This window comes from Lepidochelys kempii, chromosome 15, assembly GCF_965140265.1.
Source record: "Lepidochelys kempii isolate rLepKem1 chromosome 15, rLepKem1.hap2, whole genome shotgun sequence".
NCBI lineage: Eukaryota > Metazoa > Chordata > Testudines > Cheloniidae > Lepidochelys > Lepidochelys kempii.
Genome location: NC_133270.1, coordinates 12,690,325 through 12,708,636, shown reverse-complemented (window position 1 = coordinate 12,708,636; position 18,312 = coordinate 12,690,325). Strand labels below are relative to the sequence as shown.

The following is an 18,312-nucleotide window of genomic DNA, read 5'->3' as shown; positions in this document are numbered from 1 at the left end:
CTACCCACAGTGCAACGCTCCGGAAGTCGACTCTAGCCTCGGTAGTGTGGAAGCGCTCCGCCGAGTTAATGCACTTAATGCACTTAGAGCATTTTCTGTGGGGACACACACACTCGAATATATAAAACCGATTTCTAAAAAACCGACTTCTATAAATTCGACCTTATTCCGTAGTGTAGACATACCCTAAGACAACCTTGTGTGGGCCAAACAGATTCTACATATTTTAATAAGATTTCAGGTAACAGTGGGAGTCCTGCCACCCAGGGCTGACAGCCTGAGTCCCGCTGTGGGCCTTATGAATGCTCTGGTGGGATGTGTAGGATTATGGGCCATATGTTTGGCACCCCGGCTCTAAGGAGTCAGATGGTGGAACAGCAAGGCTAAGGGCATTACCTCCCCAGCAAGATAAATAACCTAAGAGGTACAATGTCCCCAAGCTGAAATATGTAGTGTGGCAGCATCCATATAAGAAGATTCTAGGAATGGCACTCTGAAGCCTAAAATGTCTGTTGAGTCAGTGTGAAGCAATGGCAGCAGGTCCAAGCATGGCTTGAAAGCTCTGTTTGTTTAGAATATCACCAGGTTCCATCATCACTGGGTTTCATGGCCTACTACCATCCAATTTTTAAGTTCTCAGCCATTTTGACCTTACGTATTACACCTGTGTGGTGCACAGCTATAGTAAGGCATGCATCTCTATGCCAAGAGTTCGAGACCATTGTGATATCAGAGGTAACGCAACCAACCAACCTTATTCTACAGCTAATTTGCATGCAATAATTTCATTGGCTGTACTAAGGAAACTGCACAAATGCTGGATTACCTGACCCAACTGCCACAGACACAAAAATCAATAAAAATCTCTCAACACAATGTAATCCACACACAAAAATCCCAAACACACATAGCCTCTCACTGCAGCCACCCTCCTCATTCCCAGCCTGGAGAAATCTACACAACTCTCCCAGCACGACACAATCCACACACAAACAGACACAACCAGCAGGCACACTAACCCCAAACATCACTCTGAAGCTTACAATGTCTGCGTCAATGTGAAGGAATGGAAAGAGCTACAAGAATAGCTGAATGGCAGTTTTTGTTTAGAGCCATTTTTGGCTTTTTCATAAACATGACTTAACAAATTAGACCTGTGTGACAGCAGGAGCGTTCAGCTACTTGTGACAATGTAAAGTTATCATGTGAAGTGAGGGGAAATACAGTCAGTTCCTTATCTAGCGCTTCCTTTTGGGAAGTACCAAGAGCCAGTGCCTGTATTCCTGATACTCTTCTGAACCATATGACTGATTCAGCGTCCAAAGAAAAGGAGACTACATGTGTCAGAAGGTCTCAGACAAAGCCTTTAAGCATTGACATTTTTATCCCACTGCAACAAAGCATGTAGGGAAAGCGCACTAGCATTTCCACAGGGCCAGACTGGTTTTGCTTATGCTATATCACCTTTTCACCAACACCTCATACAGTATAATGCACATTTAAGAATTTAAGCTAAATCTGACCAGGTGAGTTCCTCACCCTGCCTTCTATCATTTGTTCATCACTTTGCAGTAAGTGCTTTATAAAAATGTATAATAACTTTTGACTAGCAGTCACTTTTCACTTTGACTAGCAGCCAAGTTTCAGTTGCAATACCAACTGTAAGATAATAGAAGGTGGAGACTTTTGCAGACTAACATACATAGATCACTTTTGTTTTATAAAGAAGGTGCTATCATCTTGGTGTGAGAGCTCTCCTACCAGAGGACACCGCCACAGTTACTCTTTAATAATATTGGGTGCAAAGTTAAGCTGGACAGCCTTCATGAGTTCCTCTGCATACATCTCGTATCTACCAGTCATCTGGAAAAGAAAAGCAGAGTTTGTAGCCTATTTCAGTAACTTCCCATTAGCTGCTCCTTCTCCTCCCTGCTATCCAGGAGGATTACAGATGATCAGTGGAAGGAATTTCAATAGAAAAATATTGATTTACATTACTTTTTTAAAAAGGAACATTAACTACCAAGAACAGTAAGGTCTTAATTCCATCAGTCTTCAAAAATTACCAATGCCCTGCACAAGCAGTCTCTTGCAAAAGCTAAACTCTCATTTAAAATAACATTACAAATGGAGTTCTATGCTGGAAAGTGACTATGTAAAATTGGCACCATCTTACTCAGCATGTGTACTCCCTGTGTGTGTGTTCAGATTCACATTTGCTAACTAGGGACAAAAAATAAATTCTTACAGCTTTTTTTTACCTGTGTTACTTTTGCAGAGATAACACAGGTGAGTGGGAGAGCTGGAGTCTCTTTGCTGTGCACTAACAGAATTATATACTGAATTATATACTGAACTCCAGTTGCACCAATGTACACTCAATGAAGGCAGTGGAACTACACAAGTGAGAAGTCTTCACACGATGCTCCCAGTAACACCTAAAAACCCCACTGCTTTCAGTGGGTTTGCACAAGTGTCACTGTAGCATTTGGGCTGCAGAACCTGTATTTATGTAGGAACTTATACAGCTCCCATTGTGGCTGCATGATCACCTGGTGATGCAGAGTAAGGGAAGAACCTATCTTGACTTTCAGTGTGTGTGTGTGTGTGTGTGTGTGTGTGTGTGTGTGTGTGTGTGTGTGAAAGATATCCATATAAAACATGAATTCCATGCTGCTCTTTTTACAGTCACTTTTCAGAGCAAAACCCTAGTAAGTTTATAGCCATTATACTTGTGAAAAAAGCTTTCTAAATGTGACCTGATACTGTTGTCTTCCTGAGTGTGCAAGCAGCCTGAAACATTAGCTTTGAGGGGAGTGAACTTGCTCCTCTCACAGCAATAGAGTGAATTCTGAAATGTAATGAGGATAATGGTTAATTATTTCACTGCTGATAATTTTAGAAGAAACATACAGTTAATGTCCTTATCCATTGTTGCTGGATGCAGGGGCAGATCCTGCAGCAGGTTATGGGGATATGTGGTTGCTGTCAAGGGTTGTCTGGGTGGGGAACAAGAAGGTCATGCCCATCACCCCCAAATGTCAAGCCACCTCTGGCTGCTCACAAGTAGAAAGGGGATATGCATCTCCATCAAATGACAAAAATTTAAACTGCATCCTACTCCTTTCTGGTTGTCAAAAGTCCCAGTTGTCCTCTACTCAGTTTCCAAAACTTCCAGCAATGCCGGTTTGCACTATCAATACAAAACTGCAGCACACTGGAAACAGAAGACATGGGGGCAGCATAAAATAAACAACCAAATATAAAAACAGCACAAGGGATATTGTACTGATTGTACTACTCATTTTCACACAGCAAAAAAAATGTCCACATTTGAATACATCTAAAATGTGCTGTTGCAGCTGAGGTGGCCTTTTGTATTCTCTGATGACCCAGATCTACATTCTGCTGAAATGACCCCTCATTTTACTGAGGATGTAAAACTCAGTACCAGTATACCACAGCCACCAGGAGTCCTTTCCACAGACTTTAGGTCCAGTGTGTCACAGAACACATAAGACCATACGTCACAAGTGTATGCAAGAGCAAAACGCAAGGAAGTTGGATGTGTTTCTGTACAGATAAAGACATAAAATTCTTTGTTACCATGTCTGATTTTAAACACTGGAATATGGTATAACTGAAGAACTCAAGCAGGAAGAGGATGATAGATTGCAAAGGTCACTAGCTAGCGCAGGGGTGGGCAAACTTTTTGGCCTGAGGGCCACATCAGCATTGTGAAACTGTATGGAGGGTCAGGTAGGGAAAGTTGTGCCTCCCCAAACAGCCTGGCCCTGGCCCCGGCCCCCACCCCCACCCCCTCCCCTGACTGCTCCCCTCAGAATCCATCCAACCCCCCTGCTCCTTGTCCCCTGACCACCCCCTCCTGGGAACCCTGCTCGTAACCGCCCCCCGGGATCCCACCCCCATCCAACCCCCCCGCACCCTGACTGCCCAGCCCCCTATCCACACCCCCGCCCCCAGACAGGCCCCCTGGGACTCCCACGCCTATCCAACCCCCCCACCCACTATCCACACCCCCGCCCCTAACTGCCCCCCGGGACCACACCCCCTATCCAAAGCCCCCAGCTCCCTGACTACCTCCCAGAACCTCCGCCCCATCCAACCGCCCCCTGCTCCCTGACTGCTCCCCCAGGACCTCCTGCCCCTTATCCAACCCTCCCCCATTACCACGCTGCTCAGAGCAACAGGAGCTCGCAGCCCCGCCAGAGCCAGCCACGCCGCCCAGCAGGAGTGGTGGGCCAGAGTGCTGGTGGCGCAGCGCACTGAGGCTGCGGGGGAGGGGGGACAGCAGGGGAGGGTCCGGGGGCTAGCCTCCCCAGCCGGGAGCTCAGGGGCCGGGCAAGACAGTCCCGCGGGCCGGATGTGGCCTGTGGGCTGTAGTTTGCCCACCTCTGAGCTAGAGGGTTTATCCTACTTGTTGCCAGGAGTCAAAGTGCATATTGGGTTCAGGAGGAAAGGTTAATAGAAATTCCAGACCTATAGCAGTTCTGAGGACTAAAACTAAGTGCTTGACTACATGTGAACTCTCTGGGTATGTCTACACAGCAAATAAACCTGTGGCTGGCCCTGGTCAGAAGACTCGGCCTCTCGGGGCTCAAGCTCCAGGGCTGAAAAATTGCTCTGTAGACATTCAGGCTCAGGCTGGAGCCCGGGCTCTAGGACTCTGCGAGGTGGGAGGGTCCCAGAGTTTGGGCTGCAACCTGAAACCAAACATCTACACCACAATTAAACCCTTAGCCTGAGCCCCACGAGCCCAAGTCAGCTGGCATGGGCTAGCTGTGAGTTTTTAATAGGCGCCAACTCCAAGGGTGCTCCGGGGCTGGAGCACCCACAGGGAAAAATTAGTGGGTGCTTTGCACCCACCGGCAGCCAAGCTTCCCTCCCTGCCCGCTGCCTCACATTACCTCTACCTGTGCCTTCTCCTCTGAGCACGCTGCGTCCCAGCTTCTCCACCTACCTCCCAGCTTTTACCGCCGCAAAACAGCTGTTTCACGGCGTAACAAGCTCCGGGAGGGAGAAGCGGGAACGTGGCGCGCTCAGGGGAGGAGGTGGGGAAGAGGTGGGGATTTGGGGAAGGAGTTGGAATAGGGACAGGGAGGGGGCGGAGTTGGGGAAGAGGTTGGAATGGGGGCGGTGCAGGGGTGGAGGCGGGGCAGGGTCGAGCACTCGTCGGCACCTATGATTGCCATATAGACATACCCTCAGGAAAGTTAATCTAAATTAACTAAAGGTGTGTTAGATTACGTAAATCACAGCACACGCCCGTGTAGATGCTCTCATTCAGAATTAAAGTGGCCTAAATTCCATTTAGCTTAATTCACTTCCAAAGTGAAACAGAGCAAGAGGCTTCAGAGGTGAATGAGGAGAGTTCTCATGTCTGGTTTCAGGCTGTCTGCAGGCTCAGGAAGTGAGAAATCCACCACTTACCTTCTGAGTGTGATCTTCAGAATCATAAGGACTAGGTTTCATTTTTAGCAACAGCTTAAATTCCACAAAAACTAACATGTAAGGCCCATTCAGTGTCATATAAAAGTTAGCAAACTGGCCAGGTTTCTTTAGAGAATAAGGACTTACCTTAAAACTCCATTTGTCACCAACTTGCCTGCAAAGGTTTAGATCCACCTCAGCCACCAAAAGCCCATCCTGAGTGCGAGACAGTCCAGGTGTCCGACTGCCATCTGGTGCAGCCACATAACTTGAGCCATAAAAATATCCCAAGTCATGGTGGGCTTAAATAAATAAATAAATGATAATAAACAACATAGAATGCCATGAGCAAATAAGTATAGAACTTCACATGTTCTTTCCTGTGAGAAACTCAGGATTACTTCCTCTATTTTTTCACCCAACTGTGCCCTCATTTCACTCAAAAAGCCACAGTGAAGCCACAGGAAAACTGTAGCTCTATCCTTTAGTTACCCTTTTCCTCACAGGAAAACTTTCACATAGAAACAGGAACCCAGGTAACTTTCATAGGCTTTTCATAATGTACTACTGTGCTGGCTAATTATTAAAACTATTTGCATTTAAAGAAGGGCTTTGTTTCCCTCTCCCATCTAGCCTACAATCAAGTAAATGCTAACAGTAACATCGCAGTGTGTTTCAAAGCAACTGAGAGAGTTCACAGCATTAGCTCTTCAGTGCAGGACCGAAGTATAAAACATTGAGATAGCAGGAAGAAAAATCTTATTAAAAATGCGAATATCTTCAACAGGATCAAAGAATTGGCCACAAGATCAAGTGCATCAGACACCTCTAAAGTTCTGCACTGCTCAGTGAGGGCAATCAAAGTGAGCGATAGCAACCACTAGCCACCTTCATGCAGCAGCCACTAACACTCAGCTCCAATGTCAGGCCAATACAAGGATCTGTAGCAAATGGGTTGGCTGAGACTCAGACTGAGGCCAGAAAAAACAGAGAAGATGGTGGTTCCCATAGGACAAATGCTGAGGTTACAACTGAATATTGGTGGGTTACATCTACCCCAAGAGAAAGCAGTTCAGAATCTCAGACTTCTTTTGGATTTCTGAATAATCAGAGTACAAGTTTCTTTGACTTTTATAACTTATCCTTTTGTTCAAGCCTATATTGAACACGACAATGCATTAGGTTATTCTTTTCTTTCTTCTCTTATTTCTGAATTATAATTTGTGTTTACTTTTGCCTGTCATGTTCTCACCATTTATAATGATGTAAAATTAAAGAACAGAATAAAACTGGCCAAGTATATTTTGGTTTGCTCCTGTGAAACCCCTCTAAGGTATGTCCTCACTGCAGTTAATTTGGGCTCTTATTCAGGTGTTGCCCCTCACCCCCCTTCCATTCACACAAAAGCCTCTCCCCTGGGTCTGGTAGCGCTTTACACTCAGGGTATGTCTGCACTATGAAATTAGGTCGAATTTATAGAAATCGGTTTTATATATTCGAGTGTGTGTGTCCCCACAGAAAATACTCTAAGTGCATTAAGTGCATTAACTCGGTGGAGTGCTTCCATAGTACTGAGGCTAGAGTCGACTTCCGGAGTGTTGCACTGTGGATAGCTATCCCACAGTTCCCGCAGTCTCCGCTGCCGATTGGAATTCTGGGTTGAGATCCCAATGCCTGATGGGGCTAAAATATTGTCGCGGGTGGTTCTGGGTACATATCATCAGGCCCCCGTTCCCTCCCTTCCTCCATGAAAGCAAGGGCAGACAATCGTTTCGCGCCTTTTTTCCTGAGTTACCTGTGCAGACGCCATACCACGGCAAGCATGGAGCCCGCTCAGCTCACTGTCACCGTATGTCTCCTGGGTGCTGGCAGACGCGGTACTGCATTGCTACACAGCAGCAGCAACCCATTGCCTTGTGGCAGCAGACGGTGCAATAGAACTGGTAGCCATCATTGTCATGTCCGAGGTGCTCCTGGTCGCCTGTGTGAGGTCGATCAGGAGCGCCTAGGCAGACATGGGCGCAGGGACTAAATTTGGAGTGACCTGATCAAGTCATTTGCTTTAGTCCTGCAGTCAGTCCTATTGAACCATCTTATGGTGAGCAGGCAGGTGATATGGATTGCTAGCAGTCCTATTGCATCATCTTCTGCCGGGCAGGCAAGAGATGAGGATGGCTAGCAGTCCTTCTGCACCGTCTGCTGCCAGCCAAAGATGTAAAAGATAGATGGAGTGGGTCAAAACAAGAAATAGACCAGATTTGTTTTGTACTCATTTGCAAACAACCTCCCTCCCCCGTCTAGGGGACTCATTCCTCTAGGTCACACTGCAGTCACTCACAGAGAAGGTGCAGCGAGGTAAATCTAGCCATGTATCAATCAGAGGCCAGACTAACCTCCTTGTTCCAATAAGAACAATAACTTAGGTGCACCATTTCTTATTGGAACCCTCCGTGAAGTCCTGCCTGAAATACTCCTTGATGTAAAGCCACCCCCTTTGTTGATTTTAGCTCCCTGTAAGCCAACCCTGTAAGCCGTGTCGTCAGTCGCCCCTCCCTGCGTCAGAGCAACGGCAAACAATCGTGCATCTGAGTTGAGAGTACTGTCCAGAGCAGTCACAATGGAGCACTCTGGGATAGCTCCCGGAGGCCAATACCATCGAATTGTGTCCACAGTACCCCAAATTCGACCCGGCAAGGCTGATTTAAGCGCTAATCCACTTGTCAGGGGTGGAGTAAGGAAATCGATTTTAAGAGCCCTTTAAGTCGAAATAAAGGGCTTCATCGTGTGGACAGGTGCAGGTTTACATCGATTTAACGCTGCTAAATTCTACCTAAAGTCCTAGTGTAGACCAGGGCTCAGGCTGACTGGCTGTATAGGCGAGAGCTTCTGTGCTGCTTCCACTTGGGCTGGTAACTTGTCCACTTTGCTGTAAAGATGCAGGCTAAATCACTCCTGCACTGACACACCTCCAGTGGCTTCCCACAATTTCTCCCATGTGCCCAAGACAGAAATTCTACCACGATTCACTAGGAAAGAATCATAGGGTTTCTCAGATTACTGTAGCACAAAGAACCATGGGATATACCCTCAAAAGTCATAGCAACATAGTGAATGCAGTATTAGTGAGGACACAGTCACACGGGTATTGCACTCCCCCTGCTGGGGTTAGATTAATCCAGGTGCTGATCACTCATCTTAACTCCGCAGTGAAGACATATCTGTTGGGAATTGCACATTTGTCTATTTATAAAATAGGCATTACAAGAGGAGTAATCTGACAGCCTAAAGGAAGGTTTCGGGAGTCTGCTACAACCACATCAGACACATAGCCAATTGTTATAAAGAGGCAACGTTTTATAAAGCAGTGAAATGCAGAATTCCAGTGAGAGAGTCCCCTGTATGTCTTAGCTCTGCACCCCATCTTCAGCATCATTTGGCTTGGCATGCCAGAGGCATGCAAGTACCTATAACTTTATGTAAACCATTTACAAAAACGCATGAGACTCAGTAGTTCACCTGTGTGTCTGGATCTGGACTATCTGAAGCTAATCCTCTTTCACATTAACTTGTGTATGTAGCAATAGTACTTGGTAAGAGAACTCCTGGCTTTTATGGATTTAAAGTCAGAACATGAAGATTAATGCATCATCATAAACCACACTGACAACATAGGGCAAATTAGTGGGGTTTTGCCTTGCAAGTTTCCAGGGATCATACAGACTGGAGTCCCTAGGAAGGATATAGCAGCCCTATATAAGCACCTCTAATGACCATATGCCACTGTACTTTGGATATCTTTTCTGCTAGTTGCCTGTCATTTCTATGACAGTGGCATTTCTGGGAAGTAAGGCTGCTCTTAGATACGACCATTGTCATGGAAACTACAGGCAGATAGCCGGAAAGATAACTCTTCATGCTTCAAAATCAACTATTAGCAACTCATGAAGGTATTTGCTGAACGTACCTTTTCCACCATCTCCAGATGTAAATGCATTCACATAGTATTCCTGTGAAACAAAAGCCAGGTTGAAATGAAGCTGTAGATGGCACTATAATCTCATTTCATGCAAGAGAATCTTGCTGCAATTCAATGTTTAATATACTAACATATTAATGCTTGGCATACATCGATTAAGACTTGTCTGGCTTACCGTCAACACTGCCTGCAGAAGGGAATCTTCAGTGTCACCTAGTTTCTAGATTCAAGGTAGTGACTGTCTTGCTAGAATTTTAGGATGGACTAGCCTGGAAGACAGGCATTTTCTTGGTTGACAGCCTTGTATTCACAGTGCTCTGGGGAATATGAGTAGTAATACTAGCGTGTCACAGCTCTGGTCACGGCAGAGGCCTATGCATGAAATCTTTTAATGTGGGGGAGCTGGTGCGCAGGCAGGAACCTCACGGAACTTGACAGGAAGGAGCCCTGGACCCGGTGGCAGAGGAGAGCGAGATAACTGGAGGTCTCCATCCTGCTGCACCCCTTATGCACCTTCACAGCCACAGAGAATTGACAAGTCCTTAAATACACCTGTTCCACTGTTGGGGTTTTGAGAAGTCTGGACCGTGCTTCATCTGGAACCTCACCTCAGAACTGTTCGCCAAGGGTGACCCTACCACGAGTACAATAGTCCGAACAACATAGTTCTGAGGGTCATTGGGAGACACAAACCTCTCCACCACAACAAGTTAACAGTCCAAGGAGAGGACAGCTCTGGTATGGGGGTGGGAGAAGAGAGATTTAAATGAGGTAGTCTTTGCAGATAACAGAAAGGAAGAACATGGTCTAACCAGGTGGACACTAAGCCAGATTCATGGAGAGCACCTTAAAAAAATATACATGCTAAACTGCTCAGCAAAGAATTTGTATGTGCACTAGCTCTGAATGTTGCAGTGTTGATATAGTCAGGTTGGTCTCAGGATATTAGAGAGACAACATTGATGAGGTATAATCTTTCCTTGGACCAACTTCTGTTGGTGGAAGAGACAAGCTTTTGAGCTACACAGAGCGTTTCTTCAGGTCTGGGAAAGGTATAAGTAACTAACACATATTTTCAGGAACGATTCACGGTGAAGTGGCCCATTAACACTCCTCCAGTCATAGGACAAAAAAAGGGGGTTAATGGGTTGCAGATTGTTGTATAAGCCGTAAATCCAGTGTCTTTATTAAGACCATTATTTTTAATGTCCAGCAAAATTATCAATTTAAGCTCCTAGGCTCATATTTTGAAGGAATTGTGCTAATTTCCTTTGAGGATGAGGACTGATAGGTCAGATATGGAGTGAAGTGATCGCTTTGTGAAAAGTATTTGCCCATGGATGATATGGTATATTTGTCTTTCATCACTTTCTGTGAGTTCATTCAAGAGCATAATGACTGTCTGGCTTCACCCACATAGTTGTTACTGGGGCATTTAGTGCACTGGAGGAGGTACATCACAGGTTATGATAGGCATATGTAGGACCCATGCATCTTGAAACGTGTGTTGTGGGAGATATTGACCCTTGTAGCAATATGTCTGCAGGTTTTTCATCTGTTGTTATGGCAGGGTCTCGTGGTGCTCTGAATTGGTGGGTACTGGTCTGTGGGGAGCTCATTCTGACAATGAGCCTGGAGACACAGTGGGTTGTTTGAAGCCCAGAAGAGGAGGGTTGGGAAAGACTTCTTTCAGGATATGCTCCCCATCGAGTATGGGTTGTAATGGTTTAAAGATACCCCGTACAGGTTCCAGTATGGAGTAGTAGGTGACAACTAGAGGTGTGCGGTCAGAGGGTTTTCCCCCCTGTAGCAAAGCAGGGTCTCTTGGGGTTTTTGGGTGGCTCTTTCCATGATGTGATCTAATTCTCTGGTGGAGTATCCTTGTTCGGTAAAGGTGGTTTTATATGTGTTAAGGTGTGTATCCCAGACTTTCTCCTTGGAGCATATTCTGTGATAGCTGAGGGCCTGGCTGTAGATAACAGATTTCTTGGGGTGCTTACTAGATCTGTGAAGGTAAGTGCGGTGATCCATGGGGTTTCTTGTATACTGTTTAAGGTTCCACTGTTGAAGCTAATCATGGCCAGGAAGTTGTTGCTGCTGTGAGAGTGTTCTAGAGAGAGTCTGATGGATGGGTGGTGGTTGTTGAAGTAGTGGTGGAAATCCAGAAGGAAGTTAGGTCATCTGTCCAGAGGATGAAAATAATATTGATGTATCTGAGGTACATTGGTTTCATGGTGCATTTGTCCAGAAATTCTTCCTCAAGGTGGCCCATAAAGAGGTTGATATCGATATTATTTTCATCCTCTGGACAAATGATCTAAACTTCCCTACAGGTTTCCACCACAACTTCCCTTAAATGGTCCCTTAAAATATGTGTTAACTACTTATGCTAAACAATCTGTTCCACCTTGTATTTATCTACACCACTCTGAGTACCTTTCCCAGATCTGAAGAAGAGCTCTGCATAGCTCGAAAGCTTGTCACCATCACCAACAGAAACTGGTCCAATACAGTGTATTACACCTCATCCACCTTGTGTCACTAGCTCTGAAGACAGGCCTCACCTACTGCACATGAAGGTAGAATTGGTTCCATGGTCTCAGTTGTTAAGGAGAGAAGGTGTCTGACTAGTAAGAACCAGCTCTGTTACAGAAGTGCAAGCACACATTTTATTTTCAATAATCTTAGTGAAGGAGACACTGGATTCTGCATAGGAGCTAGGAGAATTAGCGAGAAGGGAAGGAGCATTCATCTTAGGCCTTGTCTACACTAAAGGGAAAAGTCAATTTAAGCTATGCAATTTGAGTTACGTGAATAGCGTAATTCAAATAGACGTAGCTTTGATCTACTTACCGCAGGGTCCACACTACATGATGTCGACGGGAGATGCTCTCTTGTTGACTCCCCTTACTCTTCTCAATCTGGTGGAGTACAGGAGTCGACAGGAGAGCAATCTATGGTTGATTTAGCGGGTCTTCACTATACCCACTAAATCAACCGCCGATGCATCAGTCGCCATTCATTGATCCCCCAGTACGTGTAAACAAGCCCTTAGTTAAATCCATCACCATAAAGAAAGAACAAGTCAAGAATAGGAAGGAGCCACTGCAGAATGCAGGCTACCAGCAGCAGGGCAGGTGGCTCACACTCTCTGTTTACTAGGTATCATAGCAACACTTTCAATCTTCAAAGCACCATTGCAAACATTCATGAGAGAGGAGGTCTCATGCTATACAGAGGAATACAGGAGTTTTCCAGGTGTCCTACAGCTACCATGTAATCCCGTTAGCACTATACAGTTCATTAGCTAGGATTAAAATGTGCTCAAATGCATAGATTCTGAAATTAAGGCTACAAAGCAAAGTGTTGAAATACTTACCGTTCCAACTCGGTTTATGGCACATGTAAAGCAGTGGTTAGCAATAGCTGCATTTCTTGCTTCAATTGGCCACAGTGACTCGCTGCAAATTGGTAACAAAAAAGGTGGTGATTATTGTTTATTTGCATGGCTCATAGCTAAATTTTGAGATTTCATGGGCTGTGGATACCTGTAATCTTGAGCCTCGCGATCAGGGAAACAAAAGCTAACCACAGCCAACTGCTGTCAATGATCTTGGATCACAAAGAGTGGTCACCCTCAATAGTGAGCATTTTCCACCAGATTCAGCACAGTTACCAACATTATTCCCATTCCACATATAGGGAGAGACTATTTTATCTGGTAACTTGGCAAATGCTGACTTCTAATGGTGACCACCATGATGAGAATTTTAAATGCCTGGTTTGAGATTTTCAAGCAGCCCAGGGAATTTAGATATGCACCTTCCATTAAAGTCATTGGGAGAAATTTTTTTCAAAACAGTCTGGAAGATTTATACATTAATTTTCAGGAATCCAAATAATATTTTGCAGCAGCATAGAAAGGTTCTTGCTCTAATTGCCCCCCTCCCCCTTTCTCCAGGAGCAGTTTCTGAGGCAGGCAGTGGGAAACTAGATTGTCTGAAAGCTAGAAAAAAAAGTCCACCCCTCCTGCTCCCCTTGTTCTACTTGCAGGTTTCACAGACATTTTCAAAAGTCATTCCCCTATGCAGGGCTGCAGAACAAAAAGGCATGCTTGACAAAAGCAGCCCTGTAACATTTCAATCATTATCCATTAAACCAGTCTCCACACTGTACAGAAAACCAAGAACTGTGAAATGGGAAAGAATTCCTCCTCCACCTTCACCCTCAGTTCTTTTCCAAACTGGGACTCAATTTTGGAGACACTGAAAACTCAGTGTAGTTTTAGCCATGTCAGTCCCAGGATATTAGAGACAAGGTGGGTGAGGTAACATCTTTTATTAGACTACATTTTGAAGAAGAGCTCTGTGTGGCTCGAAAGCTTGTCTCTCTCGCCAACAACAGTTGGGCCCATAAAAGATATTACTTCACTCCCCTTGTCTCACTGAAAACGCAGGCAGCCTTCCTTTCATTAAGCATATTGAGACACAGGGATCAGATAATTCAAGAAGATATGGTTTGACAGTACCTACAGCACTGAAAAACAAGAGTGACTGGCTGTACACTCTTCTGCAAAATCACCCTCATAACAGCATGTAGCTGCCCAATATTGAGCTCCAAGGGGAGAGTGTGGGTGGATGACTCATAAGTAAATCTCAAGAAGACTCAGACACCTACAAGATGCTCATTGGCTTGATTGAAAGGACTAGGTTTATCACTCCCCCTGTTCCACCCTCCCCTCGCCCCCCTCCCCCCAACTGCTGAGCCAACCTGACAGCACGTCTAAGAAAAAGGGACTTTGTTGAAAGGCTCCTGGAAATTACAATTTCACAGAAGGAAGGAGAAATACTGTGGGAAAAGAGATGATAGCCAAGAGGTTACTACAGAACAGCTTTCTTCCATTTCCCTAGAAACTCTTTTCTGCATGGGACTCAAGAGTCCTCTTCCTGCAATAAAAATTATACCTTCAAAAAGCAACCAAGAGAAGAAAGCCAATAATCAGGAAAGCCTGGAGCACCCAGAAAAGCAATGAAGTGCCTCAGGAAGGCAGTATAATTTCTGTTTGCTCTCCTTCTAATGGGCTATAAATGGACCAACATCACAAACATTATTTTAATGGTGACATTTGTAAAGCCCACTACAAGTGACGCTGTATTTACTAAACTCTTTTCTAAGGACATTTTCCAATATTAAACAACCTAAATCAGCAGCTATCAGCTCTTATTGGGAAACAGAATTGCCTTAGGTAGTCTGAGTGACAGGATGCTGTACACTTACTGATTCAAAATTATAGTTCCCTTCCACACCACTCCAAATATACAATTCCCTGTACTGGGCTTGGCTGTGGGTGTGTGACTTATGTATTCACTATGTGCTTATTTATCAATAATCACACTCCTCTGGCTACTGCAATCTCCCTACTCTGAGTGGCTCATGTATTCAGAATTTTCAAGCTATTTGCCAGCAAGAAGATTGGCCTCACTGCTTCAATCTCTTCGGCTGATACAGAAAAATTCCAAATTTACATGAAAGAGAAGCGGAGAAATATGTGTGTGTGGGGGGGGAGGGCGCACAGAAAATGGGACTGTCAAAAAAATTTTTTTAAATGAATCCCTTCTCCATGATTTAAAACTTTCTGTTCTTTCCTGTGCCATTCAGCAGTGCTCTTGTTCCCAGAATAATTCATACATTTATGTTTACACAGTTTACACTGGGAGAGGCCCCTCCCTTCTCTTTGTTTTTAAAGACAATGAAAGGAAAGATATATTGCAATTATTCTGGACAGACAAGCACTGCTGAGTCAGAGGAAGGGAAAGCAGGGGCCTAAAGGGGGTTCAGTTAGTTTGAAGGGGTGGATTCCTTTTGTTAGATTTTCTTCCTTCACTTTCAATTTGAATATTACATTTAAAATGTCAGTGTCTTAAAACAACTCAACGGGGCTTCCTGTTACCTTGATAACAGCCATATCCTGGGGCTGACAGACTCAAAGGCAGAGTTTATTCAGCCCAGGAAGTGGTTACCACCTCAGATAAGAAGCACTACGGTCTCAGTTCTGCCAGGAGCTCTGCATGGGCAGAACTCTGCACCCCTATGGAGTTCCTTGCATTACTGGGGCCTAAGTTATTAGAATCCCCTAAGGCTGCCTACAAATGTTCTATCAACCAGCTCCTCACCTAGAGAAGGAGTGATCTTCTGAAACAGACTTAGCATTACTGAATATATTAATATTATTGTTATGCTGGGGGTTGGGCAATCACCCCACCTTGATGAAGTTGTTGGGCATGTTATACTAGTTACCTTCCATTCAGGCTAAATGAGGGGAAAACTAAATGCCCCTTTGTTTAGTGATGGCTGAAGCAATGGAAACTACTGCCCAAGGACTAGACCACTGGGCCAAGGGGTTTCATGGGGGTCTGAACACAAACACAGGGATGGGATACTGATTTGATTGCAGGGTGTGGGGAAGGGGCAGAGAGGTAGCACAAACACAACAGAAGCACACAGGAAAGGTAGCAAGGAAGTCTACCAGCCAGCCAGAGAAGCACTTGTAGTGTGACCCTGAGAAAAAGCTGAGAAAGAGCACATTTGGGTAGAGTGCTGGCTGGAAAGAGGCTTGGAACTGTGAGTAAATAACTGTCTCCTGCTGTTTGATTCCTACTGCATTCAAGAAAACAGGATTTTATGTATGTTCTTTGTAAATAAACAGGACTGCATCAAAGAAATACCCGACTCCATCATCAATTTCTCCTAATGGAAAAAAGTGGTTAGGCCAAAAAGGGTAACATTATTGTTATTTCTTATTTGTACTACATTAGCACCTAGATACCAACTGAAATTGGGGCCCCACTATGCTCGACACTCTAGGAAAAGAGAATGACACCCCTACTGAATATGCATTTGGCATAGTGGTTTCAGCGTAACATATTATCAAAGTTGTATCCCAGCCCACATACCTTGGGGAGATGTGACTCTTGGGAGATGCCAGAATGTTGACCACTGGTGATAGTGAATCTGACGGTGAACATGATGAGTAACATTTTGGGTCCTTTTGCAAAGAATGGTGTGAGTATATGGATGTTCAGATGCACATTCTGTATTCTCTCTATCTACCTTGCTGGGTTGGAGTGTTTGTGATTTTACTAATTGTGTTAATAAAACTGTTACAAATACAAAAGGTTTTCCTAAGTGTGAGTAGAAAAGGAGTACTTGTGGCACCTTAGAGACTAACCAATTTATTAGAGCATAAGCTTTCGTGAGCTACAGCTCACTTCATCAGATGCATATCGTGGAAACTGCAGCAGACTTTATATATACACAGAGAATATGAAACAATACGTCCTAAGTGTGAGTGTTGGAACAGGTACAGAGAAGGGCTACTAGGATGATCCGAGGAATGGAAAACTTGTCTTATGAAAGGAGACTCAGGGAGCTTGGCTTGTTTAGCCTAACTAAAAGAAGGTTGAGGGGAGATATGATTGCTCTCTATAAATATATCAGAGGGATAAATACCAGAGAGGGAGAGGAATTATTTAAACTCAGTACCAATGTGGACACAAGAACAAATGGATATAAACTGGCCACTAGGAAATTTAGATTAGAAATTAGACGAAGGTTTCTAACCATCAGAGGAGTGAAGTTTTGGAATAGCCTTCCGAGGGAAGTAGTGGGGGCAAAAGATCTATCTTGCTTTAAGATTAAACTCGATAAGTTTATGGAGGAGATGGTATGATGGGATAACATGGTTTTGGTAATTAAATATTCATGGTAAATAGGCCCAATGGCCTGTGATGGGTTTTTAGAAGGGGTAAGATCCAAGTTACCCGGGAAAGAATTTTCTGTAGTATCTGGCTGATGAATCTTGCCCATATGCTCTGGGTTTAGCTGATCGCCATATTTGGGGTCGGGAAGGAATTTTCCTCCAGGGCAGATTGGAAGGCCCTGGAGGTTTTTCGCCTTCCTCTGTAGCATGGGGCACGGGTCACTTGCTGGAGGATTCTCTGCTCCTTGAGGTCTTCAAACTACAATTTGAGGACTTCAATAGCACAGATATAGGTGTGAGGTCTTTTTTAGGAGTGGTGGGTGAAATTCTGTGGCCTGCATTGTGCAGGAGGTCAGACTAGATGATCATAATGGTCCCTTCTGACCTAAATATCTATGAATCTATGAACCATGCATGTCGGGGCTCCCAACTGGATAGTAATTTTAATAATACTGGGCCTGATCTTGGGATGAGAACCTACCAATCCTCTGAGTGTAATCAATATAATTAATTCATAATTAACAGGTCAGGCAACACTGCTTACTAATATAGGAGTGTACATCCTACAGAACTGGATTTCTTTTCAGATTCCACTGTCATTTGGATAAATGAAAAAGTAAATGTACTATACTGTGTGTCAAGATGATCCATTGACATATTCTGGAATACTGGACCTTAGCTAATAGATGCGCTTGTGATGCTGGCAGACCATGTGCCAGCTCATGCCAAAGCCCCAGGCCTCAGTGAATGCTTACAAATGCATATCTAGAAGCCAGGCCAATTCACTTGTGTAGCAATATAGATCAAAGTGACTACTAAATGTATGAGAGTGTATTTGGTGTTTAAATGTCATTAAAAGTAATGGGATGTTACATGCACACTTGTAACTTATCTGTATCCCGCTGTAACAGCAAATATTTACATTGTCTATATGCCTGTAACTAAATAACCCATCAATCTGAGAAAGAAGCCTTACGGAATGCAAATGAAGAACTTTAACAGCAAAGTGCTAATTTCAAATCAAGTGATCATTTTGTGTGATGATTGGAGATCAAAGACTCTAAATGCATTCCTTACTCTCCGTCCCCAAAGGAAGAGCCCACGTGGGTAGTGACCCTGTCAGCTT

At 44.4% G+C, this 18,312-nt stretch overlaps 1 protein-coding gene across 1 annotated transcript in view; it reads right to left on the bottom strand.

Moving 5' to 3' along the window:
• Positions 1–1,343: 1,343 nt before the first annotated feature.
• The window catches only part of UPB1 (beta-ureidopropionase 1), a 33,050-nt gene continuing 16,081 nt past the window's right edge, over positions 1,344–18,312 (bottom strand). The window contains exons 7-10 of the mRNA XM_073312808.1: positions 12,807–12,888; positions 9,416–9,458; positions 5,599–5,753; positions 1,344–1,863 (exon numbers count right to left, since the gene is read on the bottom strand). Coding sequence (XP_073168909.1) covers positions 1,780–1,863; positions 5,599–5,753; positions 9,416–9,458; positions 12,807–12,888 — 364 coding nt within the window. The 3' untranslated portion in view covers positions 1,344–1,779. The remainder of the gene's footprint in view (positions 1,864–5,598; positions 5,754–9,415; positions 9,459–12,806; positions 12,889–18,312) is intronic.